Source organism: Cuculus canorus, chromosome 1, assembly GCF_017976375.1.
Source record: "Cuculus canorus isolate bCucCan1 chromosome 1, bCucCan1.pri, whole genome shotgun sequence".
Taxonomy (NCBI): Eukaryota; Metazoa; Chordata; class Aves; order Cuculiformes; family Cuculidae; genus Cuculus; species Cuculus canorus.
In genome coordinates this window covers 9,196,059-9,216,110 of record NC_071401.1, presented here as the reverse complement: position 1 = coordinate 9,216,110, position 20,052 = coordinate 9,196,059, and the positions used below count along the sequence as shown (strand labels likewise).

General features: G+C 35.8%; 1 protein-coding gene across 2 annotated transcripts in view; it reads left to right on the top strand.

Annotated features, from left to right (window-relative positions):
• CNTN5 (contactin 5) overlaps positions 1 to 20,052 on the top strand; it is a 229,500-nt gene that overhangs the window by 192,466 nt on the left and 16,982 nt on the right. For both annotated transcript variants that reach the window (XM_054055996.1, XM_054055995.1), the window contains 2 exons: positions 5,302 to 5,372; positions 8,263 to 8,497. In XM_054055996.1, coding sequence (XP_053911971.1) covers positions 5,302 to 5,372; positions 8,263 to 8,497 — 306 coding nt within the window. The remainder of the gene's footprint in view (positions 1 to 5,301; positions 5,373 to 8,262; positions 8,498 to 20,052) is intronic.

The window sequence follows — 20,052 nt, the reverse complement described above, 5'->3', positions numbered from 1 at the left end:
ATAACTGAATTCCATCTCCTGCTAAACTACAGATATTAAAATACAGAGGAAATGACAACAACAGAAATGCAGATGCTGAGGCCAGTTGGAGCATCCTTGTTTTCCAGTAGCTGAATGCAGTGTACCATCCACTTCTGAGACCCTTGCACATTTTCCTGAACAGATGAGATGTGAAATGTTTTCCTGGGAGGAAAAGATCTTGAGGGCTGGCCTTTCACACAGTGAAAGGGTTTCCACTTAACATCCCTCTGTTTCCCAGATATGCACTGGAGGAGATTTATAAAGGAAAAGAACTGAGAAATAAAAATTGCTGAATGTGGTGTTGCTTTGTCTTTCACATTAGGAAGTTCTGTCAAGCTAGTGACAAATCCTTTTGCCCTCCCCCATATCTTTTCTACAGTTGTTTGTTTTCAAACCACATTTGCATCTTAAATGATATAAAAAGCTCCAAAACAAACAAAAAAAAAATAGACTGCACTGCAACTGGACATTGAGTAAGTATTTTATTAAGAAGTAAAGCAAAGTATAATAATTAATCTCCCCCAAAACTGTAAAAATGTCAGCATTTGGTTTCATTTTACTTTATTTGACAAGATGTTTCAGAATTTATGCAAAAAAATATCCATGTGGAAAATATCTTCATAAATACAAGATTCAAGCAGGGTAAAAAAGGCTTTGTGATTAAAACATACAATTGGAATTCAGGAAATCTGGATTTATTTCCTGATCAGAAAACTTGAGCACTTCATGTCAGCATTTCTTACTCTATAAAAACCAAAACTCTTGCTTCTCTTTGTCTTCCCTCTATCTGACCTACTCAGACTGCAAAACTGAAGGACAGGGACTAAATCTAGCTACATGTATATGCAGCAATGCTATAATCAATTATAATCTTGTCTACTAAGTACTTTCATTCATGCATAAAAATGAAGACACACTACAAAATAAAGAATGTGTCACTTCTCTTTGTAGTAAACACACAGAACTGAAAAAAAGCCACAGGACGTTTCCTTGATAAAAAGAAGACAAAACAGAAACACTTTAAAATGATTAATTATTCATTCTATAACATCTTTTTTTTTCATTTCTTTATACGATTGCAATATTAAAAAGAGGATAAAATGTTTTTCAAGTACTTTCAGTATTTCCATTTCAATGTGACATTTCATTTTCCTTCTGTGAGGAAAAGGAGACTAGGGCTAGAACAATTCAAAAATTTTTCCATTCACTCTCTGAAGTAAAATAGGGAGAATAAAACTGATTTTAAACAAAATGTAGATTTTCCTTATTTTCTTTAGTAAATTAGAACAAAAATAACAATTTTGAATAAAAACCAAAAATCTCTCTCAACTCAAATCAGAAGACTCATTTGTGTTTCCAGTTTTAATTTTACTACTTTTAAATACAACTTGGATAAAGTTTAAATTATACATAGTTTTAAAACAGAAATGGCTATATTTCATTTTTTATAATATCAAAATGAAATATTTAATAATTTTCAATATTTTGCCCAAAAATGAGTACCCAAACTCTCTGAGTGATCTCATCTTTGCCATCTACCAGAATCCACACATCACCAAAAAAAAACCCAATAAAGAAACACCCAGAAAATCCATGCAGGGTTCTGAGAGAGGAATCTTCAAAACTCTGAACCAGAAACCTAATTTAAGCACCCTAAAGCATAGAGCAGCTTTGAAAATGTTGGACACAGTGGAATTCTGGAAGGAAAGCTAACATCTACCTGAATGCTCATAGTTTCATAACTATGGTATTTCCTAGCACTTCCAAAATATTCCCCAAACTTAATATTGGAATACAGATTTAAAATATATTGGTGGCATTGTCCAGACTTCAGTACATTATATCCACTGCTCCCATATACAAAGCCATCAGCCACATCAGTTCTGTGCATACATTTTGTCCTAAACAAAAAACACTGCTTTTCATGCATATTTAGCTCGTAACGATAAGATAAAGATGAATTATTAAACAATAGACCATGGACTCATGCATAAGCTTTACCTTTCCATATCAATTTTTATCATTTATAGTTTAAGCATACTGCCAAATTCTTCATGGGACTGCTAATGGCTACATTTTGCTCTAAGAGAAAATGTTAAATGTTTTCTTTGTGTGGTTTAGGAGAGAAAACGTTTAATAATGCTTAATTTTACTTCATTTTTCAGCAACTCGTGGTCTTTCCATGAAAATGGAAAATGATAATAAATAAATCCTGCTGTTTCTGTTCAAATAAAATTCCTGACAAAGTAATTTCAAAATTTCTATTTATTTGCCTTAATTGGAGGTTTCAACATCAACATGGGACAGCATACACCTATTGCTTACTGTGACCCACATCCAGTCACTATATATTTCAGAACACATTTTTTAGTACAATTTGTTGTTCGCTTTGCCAGAATGATGAAGAGACCTGTTTTTTAACAACCAGTAGCTGAAGAAACAAAGGAAAAAAAGAGTTTATCTGATCCCTAAAAGTTTACATTACAGCCCAAGTATAAACCAAGAGACAAGTGAGATTAGGTAGTTAGCAAAGGGGCTAATAAGGAGCCTTTGATCAGAATTACAGACATATGATCAAGCTAATCATAGTCACATTTTATGATCTTAGGGACTAATGTTAAGCCAAATAGTGATTCATTTTCCAGTAGGTGACATTCTCTCATCTTCTTATTAAATGATCATATTAACACAACAAAGAGCTCTTTGCTAGTAGCTAGAGTGTATTTATTAAAAAAAAACCAACAACCCAATATTGAATTTCTCAGCTTTGACAAACACTAAAGAAAAGACTTCCTAATGTCTTTGCCTCCCTGTCATGCATTGTGTGTACAGGTGCCAGGTTTAGTCATCATCCTTGCATATTTGTTGCAAGTTGCATCTCCATGGCTGTCACTGCCAAGAATTAAGAACTTAAAGACCAGGAAGTCACTAATTGCATGGCAATAAACTTAGGCTATAAATGAATAAATTCAGATATAACACGGATACAGAATTGATGCTGTTGAAAGGGTTGCTAATATATAACCTTAATGCTTGGCAATGGAAAAAAATTCTTTTAATAGTTTTCTTCCCCTAACAGTCACTTATTTCAAAATGCCCCACTCTGTGTATGTCTTGCTTTGTTGCAGTGCAAAGGAAATTTATTCCTTTGACACTTTTATTTTTTTAATGGTTATTCATTTGAGAGAGTTTTGCTGTGTGAATGCACATTTTAGTTTGGTGCAAAGAAATTCATCGTTTTGACAGTTTTATTCTTTTAGCATTTATTCATTTAAATAGGGCTTCTGTCTGCAAAGCTGTTAACAAGAAAACTCTTGAAAAAGGACACTGCTGGTTAAATAAGTCCATCATGTTGGATGTTTCAAAGGAGTACAGCACACACTCTCATCAGTAATGTGGTGCCTACATAGAAACTTCATTTATCTTTACAACTTAACTAAAAAATATGTTAGAAGGGAAAGAGCAAAATGGATGCTAAACAAAGTTTATGCTCCATTAGAGATGTCATCATAATTTTTGCATGCTAAGTAACTGGAAGATGATTCTTCATCTGCATCTTTTTACTGCAGAACATTTGCCCCCATGTTACACACTGGTTGTTTTTATTTTTTTTTTATTTTATATTTTTCTTTTTTAACCAGAGAGCAATTCCTCACCATTCAGTATTGCACCATTCTGTTTCTGAAAGGAAAATTTTAGTAACTTTTTGCCATATAAAGGTTACATTTTTGTTTAAACTAGTTCATGTCTACAATCAGCACAGTCTATACAATCCTCCTCATGTAGGATTGTGCACACGATGGTGCAGAAGTCCATGGGACATGATAAAATGCACCTGTGGGTCCTGAAGGACCCAACAGCAACAACAAGGAGGGAAGGAGAGAGGAAGGAAGGAAGGAAGGAAGGAAGGAAGGAAGGAAGGAAGGAAGGAAGGAAGGAAGGAAGGAAGGAAGGGAGGAAGGAAGGAAGGAAGGAAGGAAGGCAGAAGTTAAATATATCATGTTTGCCAGATTAACTCAGCTTTATTAGAGGGAGATGTTTCACACATTACGAATATCCCGTATCTGTCCACTAAGAACCACAGATAAAAGAGGTCTTATTTCACTTATAACAGTGCAAATCGGAAGCAATTCATAAGCTTTGTGAATTTGCATCGTTTATGAGAAAAAATAGAATTTGGCTTGTGTTCTTTAAAGGGGAGTTCAGAGTTCAGAAAGACACTACACAAATGAATTCTGAAATTTTATGTGAACTTCCAGGATCCAGTAAAAACTGCACTTTCATTAAACTTAAGCTGTTAATGATCGACGTGGAAAACAGAGAAGACTGGAAGAGGTTGCCCAGGGAAGCTGTGACTGCCCCATCCCTGGAGGTGTTCAAGGCCAGGTTGGATGGGGCCTTGGGCAGCCTGATCCAGTGGGATGTCCTTGCCCATGGCAGGGGGGTTGGAACTAAATGATCTTTAAGGTCCCTTCCAACCCTTACTATACTATGATCCTATGATATCTTAAGATGTATTTAATCAAATAAAGAAAGAAGGCAAGGATTACCTGCTCACAGTAAATAACCTCAAGACATTAGTCATTTTAGGAGCTTCATTAGAGACACTAAGTAAGATAGAGAAATTATATCATTCTATTGGAACAATGAAGGTTTTTGAAGTTTTACAAAATTTGGTGGCCTCATTAATAGTGATCATGTGGATAGGACTGCTTCTAGCATTTTTCAAGAAATGATAAGGAATGTTTAAGGATGGTTAATTTAAATTTTTTTAAATTGGCCCCCTGGTAAAGCATACAAGAATAGATTTGCAAGAATCAAAGCATTCTAAATCACTAATGACCTGGGAAATAGTAGAGACATGCTACTTATCTCCTAAGATTTTACCCAAAGTCTTGGATATATCAGGTTCCCTGGCATTTGATGTTGAGTTGTCTATTCAAAAAATACAAGTGTTAACAAGAAAATTCCTGGTTTTATCTCCTAGATTATCTGTACAATGAAACTTTGACTAATCTGCAGAAGACATAGTGCTTAAGCAGTTTTTTATTCCAATATGATTTTCCTTCTCACATTATGCTTCGTTTGAGTTTACCAGCTTGACTCTGGAATTCTCTGAAATGAAATTTGAACAAATTTTCTTTACTACAGTGTGGTTCATTTATTATATCTGTTCTGATTTAACAGCCTCATGTCTTCTGCAGTAACATTACTATGGGGAAAACGTCAATAATTTGGACATTTTGTTTTGTTGTCTTTTTTCCCCCTTTTTGCTCACAGTTCCAAAGACACCTCCAGCTAATGTAAGTGGGAGAAGTGGAAGAAGACATGAATTGGTAATAGCATGGGAGGTAAGGGACTTTTTTGATTAAAGTTTTTGTTGCACATTTATTTCATTGAGGGCAAAGTAAAACTGAAACTGGGGTTTCATTACAGGAAATCTTGGCAAGACATGAGTATAAAATATTTTCTTTAAATATGGTTCAAAGTAATGTGTGTTTTCATGTGATATGAGTAGAGGACATTATGGTGAATCTATCCCACCTAGCAACAGCACCAAAATTGTGCTAATTCATCAGCCTCTTCTTTCTGATCTACTGATTGGGTTGACTTGACTTTTCTGGATGTTATGTAAATGCTGTACCAGATAAAATAATTGCTAACGGGAGAGGAGAAAATACTTGTAACATTTCAGAAGAAAAATAAACAAGAAAAGAATTCATCAAATATAGACATGGGGCTTTAATAAAGAAAAAATTATCCTATCCAACTTGAGGAGAGATTCAGATGGTGACACATAGAATTCTAACTAACCGCTTAAAATGGAAAATTTTAGGACATCGGAAGAGGCTGTCTTCTGTTGGAATATCTGCATTCTCTGACACCAGCTACCTGATACATCTGACACAGAGCTGATTCCAATTTTGTTTGTATTCTATAACTATAAACAACAGCATCTCTTTTACTGGGAGAGGATTTGCTGAAATCCAAACAAAACCATACGGTGGCTAGAACTATATCTGATATAAAATGGCCTAATCCCAGTCCCTAATGTGATACATTAGCAATAGAATTCATATTACATGAGTTTTTAGTGTTCCCCGGCTGACTGGAGTGGGAACTACTAGAGCATGTTATATCTCCCTCTCTGTCAGTGGTCGAAGTTTTCTTCCAAAAGAAACCAGAGATCCATGGAGGTGTCCCATCCTGCAACACAGATAAAACAAACAGTTAAGAATTAGCAATTATCATAATATAACTTTCAGTATACATTAATTTTTTTTTTCAACAAAAGTCAGCTGATCCTTCCTCGTTAATAGCGAGGGATTGCAAACTGCCATTAAGGCAGATGTTGATCCTCCATCCTTGTTTGTGATTAACTCCTTGTTTCCATCAATATCTGGAGCCTTTCTTCCTAGTGTTAATTCTTTCAGCACACTATTTTTTTCATATACCTCTTAATATGCATAAAGTCATTTATCAAAATAAGATCACATAGCATTTCATCTGAGTCAAACATAAATCGTGAAGTGGGCATATTTACATTTTTTAATAGTTTGAAAGATTACCCCTATTTTTAATTACAGGCATTGCCTCCCTTCAAGATATGGTTAAAAGATAGAGCATAACACACCAAAACAAAAATGCAATTAGAAGTAACAACACTTATATTTTCTGCTAAAGAACTAATCCTAGCATATTAGGTAACATTCCCATAACTCACTACAGACTACTGCACTGTCTAGTTTGGCCACTAAATTTCTATAAGGCACAACTACGGTGTAAGTTAGCATAGTTCCAGCATAGCTGATCTGTGCTTTTGCAGGATCCAAAACAGTCTTACTGGACATATACAGGCAACAAAATTTCAACAAAGTACTTTGAAATATGAAGAGATACTGAGATCGCATATGGATCTCTGGGAATGCAGTAAAAGAATAAACTACCTAGGCATCTGAATTACATTCAGCCGGTTCAAACAAAATTTTATTCACACAGCTTTATTCAAAGACTGTCTATTTAGCATTTGCAGTGAAATCCAAAGGTTCTACTGCTTCTCTTATATTTCTGGCAACTGGCTACTGGGAAATCTGTAGGTACTGCAAAGAGATGCAAGGCTCCTCCTTTCCATCTCAAATTACTGGATTAAAATATCTCCCTTGGTTTTGCCCTCTCTGCCCTTGGAGTCTTTTTTTTTTTTTCCCCCTTGGATGCACAGTGCACAGCTTTAGAAAGACGGATAGAAAATAGTGCCTGCAAGTAAGGTGTCTGGTGACAAAACAGTCACTGCAATCTGGAGGAGAGAGGATGCATTGTCGCCTGTGCCCCTGCTCTGATTTATGTGTTCATTAGCTGCAGATCTAAGAGGGCCACTTCGATAGAGGAAGTTTATACACCCTTTTTTCAGCATTTCCCATAGGCTAAAAAACTCTTAGACATACCTTAATTCCTAAACTAGTCAATGGACTTTATAAAAAATGTAGGCAGTAAATTAGCATGAAAAATTCCATTCCTTGAGCTGGACATGTAAGATTTAGCTTTTGCACTGCTCAGCCTCCCAACAGATAAAGGCAGCGCATAAAAGTAAACCTTTGCTGATTGTCTGGTTATAGTTGATGTGTCCCAATTTAAGTGGCTAATTTCATAGATCCTTTGAGAAGAGAAAAACATGACATTTTTTGTTTTCTTTCACCAACACTCAGTTAGAGAGTTAGGACAATTGGATTTATTACTTTAGAAACTAAATCTCAAAATGAACACAAGACTTAAAGCCTTAAGGCCTTACAACACATTTGGATGCAGAAATTAGACAAGTTGGCACCTAAACCCCAAGAGAATACCACTGTAGTAATTGTCCCTCACATGATATTTGAGGAGTCCTTAACAATATGTTGCTTTATGTTTTTAACAAGGTCACTGAAAGAGACTATTCCACTAAGAGATTGATTAGCATCAATCACAAAGTGGAAGATAAAGATGACAAAAATCTTTCTGAGCCCAAGAGTTTATTCAATCCTAGGACAGTGACCTAAATGTGATGATTAGGTGAAGAAACTCTCTTACAGGATTTCTCTTCAGTAGCAAGAATCCCTGTGTGGTCCCAAGCATGATCAATAAAATCCTATAATGCAACTGTAAGAGATGACCCTCACACAAGCAGACATATTATTGCCAACAACTGAGTGACTGCTTTCTGTTTACAAAACCACATCTGACTATTATTTCAACTTTAATTTTTAGCCAGTGTCAGAAGAGTTTCAGAATGGAGAGGGGTTTGGCTATATTGTAGCCTTCAGACCAAATGGAACACGTGGCTGGAAGGAAAAAATGGTGACATCTTCAGATGCTTCGAAGTTTATCTACAGAGATGAAAGTGTGCCACCCCTGACTCCTTTTGAGGTGAAAGTTGGTGTTTACAACAACAAAGGAGATGGTCCCTTCAGCCCTATTGTGGTCATCTGCTCAGCTGAAGGAGGTCAGTTCAACATAAAGTTAACTTGTCTATTAAAAACTCTATCAAGCTATTTTTATTTAATGTATCCTATTATAGCATACTTTTTCATCCTTAAATTTCAAAATTCTTTGCAGAAGTGTTAAGTAACATTAAACATGTTTTGCGGAGAAGGAGGTGAACTAACTTGCCAAAGATATCCAGAAAGCAAGTGACAAAGTTTAGAAACAGTCTTAAAGCCCCATCAGTCCTACCAAAAAAATCTCTTTTGATGAAGGTTCATCCCTAGGAGGAAATCTGTAGTCTTAACTTTAAGCTGGGCTGCTCTAACAATGAGCAAAGAAAGGCTGATATTTTGTAATATTTCAGACGTTTGTGATACTTTTTTCAAAGATCTAATCAGACAACAGCTCAATGACTAAAGAAATACAATTATGAACGTTCTTTTCTTGGTTAATGGATACTAAAAGTGCACTGAAAGTATTTTTTTTCTTATTTCTACCCTGTTTTTATTATTTTTTCTCTTTTCTAGTTCACTAGTACAAAATTTCTGAATTTATGTTAATGTCCAAATATTCAATTTGAGTCCGCATGAATAGTTTAATAAATGAAAAATATTTCTAGAAAATTATTACGTCATCTTGTTATAATTCGCATCAGAATTTTGTGACAAAAAAACCAACCAACCAACCAAGCAAACAAACAAATTTACACTAGTGGAAGAAGTTGTTCTATATTGACAGGAACCAGTGTATGGAAATTTCTATACAAACAAAGGGTGAATATATGTTAGCTACTGGAATATTTTGAGCAGCTCCATAACTGGAAGTCATATACTTCAACTCTTCTTTATCTTACTATCTTTGAGTTATCTACTGTCTCTTGTTAACAGAATAAAATAAGTACAGTCCTAGTACAGGCGGGAGGAATTTCATACTCTCCCTACAAAGATGTAGTGTGAAGGCAGTAGGGTTCCTGTGAAGCTAGAAAAGATTAAATGTTGTTCCATATTAGCCCACAATAAACATGCAATTTTGGAGACATGATGTAACAGAGGTTATCTACTATTATTCTCTCACAATAATTATAGAGGTTGGAAAGGCTGGTTTTGCTAAAAGCAGTTCCAGTAATTTGTTTGTGTTCCACTGTTTGAATCAGCATTACCAAGTATTCGTATTATTTTAAAACCAATTACATTTGAAAGTGTAAAAATTGCCCAATACAACTTGGACATTTTTACAGTTGACTTGTCTGTTTCTCAATGGAAAACGATACAGTGAGACTGATAGTGATGCTTTTATTATTTAACAATTTCATACTTTAATCAGAAAGTTCAAAAATAGAGTTTTGCAGGGGAAGGGACACAAAACCTTAATGGATTTATTTATTTTTCTTTAATAGCAGAAGCTATTTTACCAAAAGCTGAATGTGGAATTGTAATAAGTAGTTCTTTGCTCTTTATTTGGACAAGACTGGAAATGGAATAATGAGTAATAGATAAATCAATGTTTCTAACATTTCTTTTAAATTACAAACTTCATAAATGATCTGAATAGAATTACTAAAATTAACTTTCTCTCTGTGCTCCCAGAGACTATCTCTAGAAACCAACTTTTCTGATTATAATTCAGTTATTTGAAAGTACCTACTCATCACAGCTTTGCTAATTCAGTCTTTGTATGTTTCTGTACACTAGACTTTCCATCATTAAGAAGAATTCTATGTGGCTAAATACTTCATAAGAATCATATTTGAGGAAAAAATATGGGATGCTGTGATAATACAGTACAAAATTAATTGATAAAAAGCTTTTCTGCAGAATAATCCTAGGTGATATACTGAAAATATAAAGGAACAACCTAACAGTTATTACAGCTAGGTTCTCAGCTCTATGGAAACTGAGGACAATAGACATTTCAGCTTGCTACAGGAAAAAGGGGGAACTGGTTTTGAAAGGGGCATGGACTTTCATGCTTCAGAAGCTGAACAACTAAAGGCATGTTTTCTCAACTATTTCAGCTGGAGAGGAGATATTAAATAAAGGCTGACAGTGCAATATATTAGGGTCCTAGGGCTGATCCAGCAAATCCTTAGCATACTTGATTTTCATCAAACACTCAATTCACTTCTTTGCAGATATTTAGAATAAAAGCCTAGGATAAAATTATTAAAAATTAAAGAAAACTTTATGTTACATATTAAAAGGTTTCCTGCATCTACATATGGATCTACAATTGTTTATTGGCATAATGAATTTGTCTAAGAAAGCCTAAATCCTGCTGCCTCTGTTAAGTACTCAGCTGTCAGAGATGGAGTGATAGGGAAGTACTTCACTCGTAAGAGAGAAGGAATAGCAAACTTTATCGATATTTAACGACTTTCAATGGTAAATGTGAAAGTGGTTTAACAAGTACGCTTGATTAATTACTACATAAAGGACAAGGCCAGACAGAACTGTTAGGGAGGCCCTCCTATTGAGTGATGAATTTCAGAATGGATCCCCTTGCTTTCTAAACTCCTACAAGAGGAGTCTAGGTGTGGCTAGATCCAGACTTAGCCTGAGGCTTGGCCAATGCTTATGTCTGAAAGATTATATAAATGCTGTCAATCCTTTATACACTTAGGTAAGATTTTCCAAGTTTAGCATACTACTAGTCACTATGGAGGATCTGTTGCAGAAAGGAATCTCTCATCCTTGAGAAGTAACCTTGAGAGGCAACCTTGCTTAAGGGGAGATGCTGGCATACAGCCTGCTGTCATTCATGAGAGCTCAAAGTCCCCTGGGTTGTCCAGATTAGATGATTGACATGTGTCATGAATGAGGATTTTTTATAAAATCTATATTTAGAAAAATGTGAGACTTAACAGACTACCATGGTAATTGCTCCATTACTTTCTACATAGAGGAAACACATAAAGATATAAAATTTCAAACTTTCACCATGCTTATCCACAATTTACTTACAGTCTGGCTGGACATCCGGCATTAGTTCACTCCAAAGTTTGAATCTGAAGTTTTGCAAAGCAAAAGACTCTCAAGCACCAGATTTTAGACAGTAATTATTTATTAGAAGGGTAGAACATCATGATCAGCTCTGGAGAGAGTGGCCAATACAAACAAAGAAATCCCTGGGTAATTATACCTTTACAGCCTATTTACCTGCCACTCACAAAATGGTTTGGTTCGGTGCTAAGTGGGTCTGGGGACTTCCCATTCCTTGCTGGATTCCTTCTCTGTCATTCATACCAGTCTTGTCTTAATTGCAGCTAATGTTTGTGGTCTGTTTCATTGAAGGCTCTGTATCTTCTGTTTTTTGTTGACTCTTGGAGGCCCTGTTTTGACTAAGGAGGTCATAGGTGTTTGGACAGTTTTAAGTGGAAATTTACAGCTTATTGTTTAGTGTTTCAGCAAGTCTGGCTACTCATGCTAAGAAAATTTAAACAAAGCTAAGCAAACAGCATACTAAATCACACAATATTATAACCCTAAATGATTTATTCTACTTAAATTGTTACTTATTTAAGCTAAACAACTAATTCCTGTTAAAGAGGAGAGTTGCCTGGCATGCAGTCCAACTGCTCTCCAGGGACAATTCAGATGGGGCTCACCAGCAATCAGCCATTGATAAAAGATCTCCCTGCTTCAAGGAGGACCCTTGAGAGGTGTCCCAGCACAAGAGGAGATCATTGCCATGAAGCCACACTGCCCATCAGGGAGAGCTCAAAGAAGGCTCATTTAGACCGTCATATTTATGCAATAAAAGTGACTGGTTCATAGTCCAATTGCATTCAATAGGAGAGGCATGCATAAGTCTCCTTATCCGCACAGCCACCTTCTCCTTCAGTGGCCTTTTGACTTCATAGGAAAATTCATCAGATACAGCTCATGGTAGAGAACTAACTAGAAGCTAAAGATGGAGATGAATGTAATGGAGAAATAGAGAATAGAAACAGATAAAACATTGTACGAAACTAACAGGCTACGTGACCTCTGGAAAAGATGGCTTAATGCAGTAGAAAATTTTAAAGGAGTCTTTCCTGGAGGCATTAGGAAAGGATTAAAACCAGTGATTGAGGAGAGAAAAAGAAAAAGAGACATCAGAATTTTTTGTAAAGTAAAAGGGATTATGAAAATCAGGAACCAGTTCTGAGGAGGGAAGTAGGATGATACACAGAAGATGCAGGGTGGAAAAAGAAATGCAGAATTATCTTCAATAAGTAAGCAGAACAGAAAGACATAGTAGTCATGTTCCAGCACCAGGGAAAGACAAGCCCGAACCTTTCATATAGGAACCCTTTAATTGGAGGAGACATCAGAACACATACAAGGCATAGCAAGTTAGGCTGCCTGCCAGAAGAAAGGTTGTGAAGTGCAGGCCTAAAGCTGAAAACAAGCATGAACAGAGCAGAGAGAAATCTTCCAACTATATTTTGTGCCAGGCAAATAATGATATGAGATTCATGCTAGAACATACTGAAACAAAGCACTGAACACAGATAATCTGCAGGCACAGATAATTTTGATTCATAGAGAATTATAATTGTAAAGGCACAAGATATTGAAAATAAAACTGTGAACAAAAGTGGCGTTAAGGTCTGTTTGTTTCAACATTTACATATTCTTTAGAGATTTTTCTTTATGATTACATTTCACTTAAACACTGAAGGGCTAAGAATATCCAGACTACCAATACAAGCTTTCAGTACTAGGGAAATCCTTTGCAATATTTCTGTGTGGTTTTAATTCACTAGGAGGCAAAAACTGGGAAAATCAGCAATATGGCAATGGAGAAGGAAAGATAAGGGTGTAAAGATATGATTGCGAGAAGATGGAGAAAGTTCTACTGTTAAGAGTGATAGCCAGGTTATCTTGCTTTAGCAAGCGTGACTAGACAAAGTATGAAATACATAGAAAAGACAAAATAAACGTAAAGATTGTTGGATGTCATAACATGCTGATGATGTGATAACGTATAAGGAAATACAAAACCAGCATTTGAATAAAACAGAATATCCTTGGGTTCCATGTAATTTCGGAAAAGTGCAACTAAACAAACTAAGAGTTGATTAGAGGTCAGTTGCTGATTTCCCTGATCAATTTGGATGCTGAGAAAGACCTTTCTAATTCTAGATAAATATTGCAGGATACTGTTATTTATGAGAGAACTCAGCTGCTCAGACTGAGTTGGACAGTAAATACATGTACAAAATACAAAAAAATACAAAAAAAGTGATCTAGTGTTCCAGGTTTGATAATTAGCAGATCCTTTATACGGTACTGACTAACTGAGGAGAAATACTGATACTATAGTCTTGTTTTGATGAATAATTAAGACCTGATAGAAAAACTGATAATAACAAATAAGAGTGGAACAAGTCACCATAAAATAGCAGGAAATTATTTAATAAACTGGAATCAACTGTTGAGATTAGGAATGAAAGTGTTTTGGAATCTCTCTGAGCCAAAGGTGTAAATTTACCTGAAGTGTGTATGGCAAGAAATGGTACATTTCTAAGGCTGTACATTATGCCTGAGAATCTACAGATGTACTTCAGAATAAGTTAAAACCATCCATAAAAAAATCCAAATAATGAAAAGGATAAGAATAATACAAGTATTGCGAAAATTTAAGAGGAAAAGGATTTTTTAAAAGTTAGGAGAGTATATAAGTCAGGAAAAAATGTGAAGAAAATATTGATATTAAAGATAATCAAGAAGTAGAGCAACAATAATTAAATACTTTATAATTTTTTTTAAATCAATAAGATGATATAGACAGAATATCTAATAAGAATGTGAAAGTCTGCAAGTTTTGATATCTGTAGTGAAACTATCTGGTATTGTCAAATCCTCAGAAATTCAAGCCTTTACAATTTAAGCAATGCATAATTTGCTGTTCAAATGTACCATAAGCAAAATTTAATCTGTTTTTCTATTCATGACTGCCATGAATGGCGACAGCTCGTCCCCTTTATATGAACAAGGACCTAGGGCAATATCATTTCCATCCCAACGTGATGAAAACAAATAACAGTGGGCAAAAATAAATCGTTGTTAATCCATCAAGGAAAAGAAAAAAAAAATCTATATAAATGCAGAAAAAAAATACTTTACCGCCAGACTTGTGAAAGGCTTGGAAGGCTACTGGCCGAATTTGTTAAGGATCAGTCTTATATCATAGGTATTTAATATTCATTATGCTGATAAGAAATCTGGTTATGATATTGCTGGTATTACAACTTCAAGATGCACTGACAGTATAGGGAAGGACCTGAATAATACATAGGAAAGACGTGAATTAGAGGACAAGAGGAAAAGGAACACAAATGACATACAAATGCTAGGTCAGGCACACAAGAATTAGTAACAAGGCAGTCTGTTAGCAAATGGGAACCTAAGAGCTAGAACATACACACTGGAAAGACTAACGTTTTAATTTGTACCAGGGCATCGTTCTGATAAAACTGTGACAAAACTTTGCTAAAATTTTATCGATGGTTCAGGTTGCTCATGCTTAACAAAGAACTCAAGATGGGACAGAAGAAGTCTTACAGGATCACCTGGAAATGAGTAGAAACTAGAAGAGCTTGTTTCTTTTGTGCTAGTTAAGATAATGTCTGCAAATCAGGGATGTTACTAGGGATGATGAAAAGGTTTTGAAGGTAAAGGACAATGATGCTACATTTTTTTTTAGCAAATAAAACAAGCCCACCATTCTTTATCCTTGAAGCTAACTAGCCAAAAAGAGTACACATTTACACACTTTAACACTGTCACTTTCCAGACTGTGCTGCATCCATACACCTTCTGGGAAACGTCCCTAGTCAGACATCAGCATATTCCAGGGCATTTTTTGAGGCAGTACTAATCAGCAAGAGTCAATACTGCAGCACAGATCATGCTAACTATTTCATGCTATGGACAACCCTATGGCCATGCTCAGGGTGTCTTGTCTGCCTGTCTCTGTTTAGTTAACAAAGACACAGACAGCAGCACAAGAATAAATACTAATTGGAATACATAATTGGAATACAGAAATAGTCGAGAATATAAAATGAAATAAAAATAAGCTTCTGGAAGAAAGAGGGAAAAACAACTGGTTTCAAGATAAGTTGGGTCTTTTATAAAGGTTTTTTAATGATTTGCACAATGGGGATACAGAATTATTTCTTACTTTCAGTATCTATCTTCTCCTTCAGACAGCTGAAGAATTTATCTTCACAAAAATCAAAAGTTCTATAATTTTGATAAACAGTGTGGTTAACACTACTGAAAACTTTTAGATATGAAAAAGGGAGCCTGAAGCAGTACAAGATAAAGCCTAAAGACTTTTTAGTCATGCTGTTTAAAAACTCCTAAGGGACTTCAGATGTAATTCTACAATACATACAAGATATAATGATGCTGCACAGAGCATTTGTTATTACTTTGTACGGATTTGTACTAATTCATTGAGCCAATGGAGAACAAAGGTGCACAGTTATCTGAAAGGCAAAGGGCCATAGAACAGCCTTTGCAATTTTCTTCTTTCATAACTTTAGGAAGTTTTTCGTCAGGTCAGCTAGTGGATGTCGTGATAATAAACAAGACATTGAAGAGTGAAGGATTGTTCTGGTAAGGCCCATGTCCCTTCACTTTTCACCCTGAGTCCTTATTTAAACAAACAAATAAGTTACCCTTTCCTTTTCATTTAGAGGAAAGGGTATACAATTATACACCTTTAAATAGATTCTCCACATCTTTATTTAAAATCTTATATTCATGAAGTTATATCCTGTGGTTCATCTCATAGCTAAAGCTGAGCTACTTGGGGCTTAAGTGACCCTGAAAATTAATAAATTGACATATTAGCTGTAAACTACAGTGGATTATTTCCTGTTTCTGCCAGCAAATCTATCCGGATTAGAGCCTGTAAAAGCTCAGCCAGATGCGTCTCCATAGCATGGGGAGATGAATGACATCACAATTCTAATGTGTAAGAGTTTATTAAGCATTCCTTTGACTAATGTTACTAGTCCCAAAGGAAGTCAGACATGCAATCGATATAATAGGCACATCCCCTCCTCATATAATGAGGATAACTCTGACTGACACATCATTTAGTGGAAAAAATCCATTTGCATTTGAGAAGGTGGCAATGATGTTCTGAAAAGTGAATTTTATCAGTCTGATTGCTCATCTTCTACTCACGTGCCAAGGCGAGCCAGCCAAGTATAGGTAACATGCTGGTAAAGTCTTAATGGGACACGGTAGCTCCTTGTTTCCACTACGTAATAAATCTTGGTTATTCCATAGAGAAGGGAGAGTCGTGAGAAGGTGTGTGGCATGAGTAAGTGTGAAGGAGAGCAGCATTACAGGAGCAGGCTTCAGAAGCTCTACATGACAAGTAGGGGTATTTCACCACTAAATAAAAGAGGTCTAAAGCAGAGGTCAGCACTGCAGGTCTGATCAATCAGTCATCTCATTTTTTTGTGTTTTGGAAATCAGACATATTTTCTCATTCTAGCATAAGATTCTGGAGAAATTCTTATCCTGCAGGCAGCCACACTACCACAGATCTGATGGAGTCCCCAGACAAGGGACACATACCAAACAAGCTAAGAAATGTTGCTAAGTATAATGTCTCTTGGCTTTTCTCAGGAATGGTATCATTTCACTGGAGAGCACCTGATTTGGAAGATATTCCCTGTGGTTATTTCCAGCAGGGGAGAACTGATTGGAGTCGTAATGTAATTACCCAGGCTGGGGTTCTTAGCTTCAAATGAGAGCTCAGATTTTAAATTAGGGAAGCGTGTAAAAATTCTTTTTGGAGTCAAAATGAGAAGTGAATGGATATTAAGTGATTGGATGAGGAGTCCTGACTGAGGTTCTGTTCCACAGGGGAGTTAAAACAACATAAGCATGAATAGGCCCTTGGACTTGTTTTTTAATCTTTGGTTTTGGATCATATGGGCATTTTTAAGAATGCATATTTCAGAAAAACAGATCAGTTTGTAGTCATAAAAAGGGAGAACACAATCAGAGCAAGTAATTAACTCTTCTTTCTCTTACTCACCATTATCAAAATTCAGGATTCGACTTGATGATTGAACATCAGCTCAGTACAATTAGTCCTTCTTTATTAAAGCCATCCCAAAGACCTACAAATTGAACATTTCCTTAAGGCGTGATTCAAGTACATGGAAAGAAACTGTTTCATGGACATTGCACACAGCCTTTTGAGAACTTGCCAGGCTGAATCTTTAATTCAATCAGGAAAAGGACCATTAAAGACATCGCCACTTTTTTTTCCCAATGTGTATGACCTCAGGCAGACACCAATAGGTTTAGTTTAATGCCAAGATATTAAGAAAAGAATATTATAACATTAATGACCATTATAGAAAAACCTAATGAACCTGTCAAACTTATTATTAGTTTTAGACACACAGAATGAAGCATGACATTGGACTGAACCACAGACTGTATTATATTACCCAAAATTATATGGTCCTCATCTTATCTGAATCAATAAAAAATGCTGTTTAGTCTCCATAAACTTTCAGACAGTCATAACATACCTTATTACTATAAATATATAATTTCTGTTCTTTTGCTGATCACTTACATTCTCAAAGTCTAATATCAGTGAAAGTGCAGTGAACGCTTTCTATGTATGTAAGAAATGCATTTTCTTCACATAAAAAAATCCAAACAATTTTTTTTAAATATCAGAAAATATTCTGTTTCTATTCTGAGCAATACATAAACCACCCCTAGTGAATGTTATGAAGAGGAAATGATTCCTACATTTATTGAAAGTGTAAAGGCTGCCAACCAACATTTTGTGTACATCTCAGATTATTTATCCCACTGCAATCTTTTCTGACAACAAGGTAATTGCTTCAATAATACAAAAACTAGAAAATAGCTTTTTCCATACAAACCTTAGTAGTACATAAAATAGAAAGCAGGGTGTAACTATTGAACAGAAAATCATATTAGGAGGAATATATTTCTTCACAGCACAATGCTTTCAGTATTGAATTCAGAAGATATTTTCACTTATTCCTGAAGACTTTTTTTTATTCATTGCCCACAAATTTCCATGTATATTTTATTGTTATTAGTAACATTGTTGGCAAACGCCATTTTGCATCACATCGGAAATAGTTGTTTTCTTTAGAAGTAAATAAAAAAGAAGACCAAAAAGAGCTGTAAACGTTAAAACTCTGACATTAAGAAGGATGAAAAATTTGTACTAGCCATGTCACAGAAAAAATGTAGACCAGCAGTGCCAGCACAATGGCTGCAATATGATGAGGGAAAAGAAGGTAGCTAATGAGTCAAGACTGACATTAGGCATCTTACTAAGACAGTTTGATCATTAGGAAAAATAAATCACTTCAACTCAGGCTGTTCCTTAAGGAAACTCCTTTTCTATAACCCTGTTAAATGAGCCCCCAAAAAAACATTTTTTAGAAAGTTCTTTGGTATGCCTCCCTGTAACATAAAAGCCAAGACCTCTGTCTGCCCTTCAAGAGCAGATCAACACATTAGAAATGTAATGAGGAACGTTAGTACAAGGAAGAAGTCACAGGGTCTGTGACTGCAGGGAAATGTGAATTCACCTTTTCACTGAGCAGGTGAACTATACCAGAATGGAGAGAATATTAGAATCGTAGAATAATTCAGGTTGGAAGGGACCTTAAAGATCACCTTGTTCCAATCCCCCAATCCAGTCTGTGTTCAGGCTTTGTCTCCACAGCTTGTAGTAAACAAATTTTTAGTAATATTTAGGCAATAAAGCAAAAGATGCAAGAGATTTTCTTAACTCTTTTCTCAGTTTGCTATGTGACAATTTTTGTGCTGTCTTCACCCCCAATGCACTAACTGGTAATACAAATTGATGGTATGCTCAGTGGGCTGTCATGGTAGATCTCTATGCATATTTAAGAAATTCTCAACTACTGAAAGTTGGACCTCTTTACAGTGTTCAATGATATGAAAGTGCAAAGTAAAACACGCTTGTGGCAGCCCTGCTGGGCAGATGTGATATGCAAGGCATCCGTAGCCCCAAGCCTCCAGTGTGCACCCTGGTCATAACCCAGCAGCACTGAAGGACACCCACTCTGGTTGGAGAGCAGAGAAGGTCCTCTACTCCAGTTAATGAGGAGATCAGGACTATGAGTGTCCTATAAACAGCATGGAGAAGGAAACACAGACATAGGGCCAATGGTAACAACACAGGTAATCAGAGACATAAATCCTAGGTCTTAATGACCTCTTTAGAAAAGTATGTATCCCAGGGCTAAAAAAAGTGAATGCTTCACAGCAGAGAGAAGATGGCATACCCCAAACGCTGGTGCCTGCGACTTCAAGGGCATAACAACATTGTCCTAAAAATTTCTTTCACAAAGAATTTCACTACAGCTCTGGTATCACTTCTTACTCAATGTAATCTCAGAACAGGACTGACTAAGCACCCTAGCAAGGTATCACTCATCCTGAAATGACAGAGTGGCACTGAAATCTGGGAAGAGAACGAATATTCCATTTACTGCTGAAGTTAGGCCGATCAAGGCAGATGAAGTGCAGG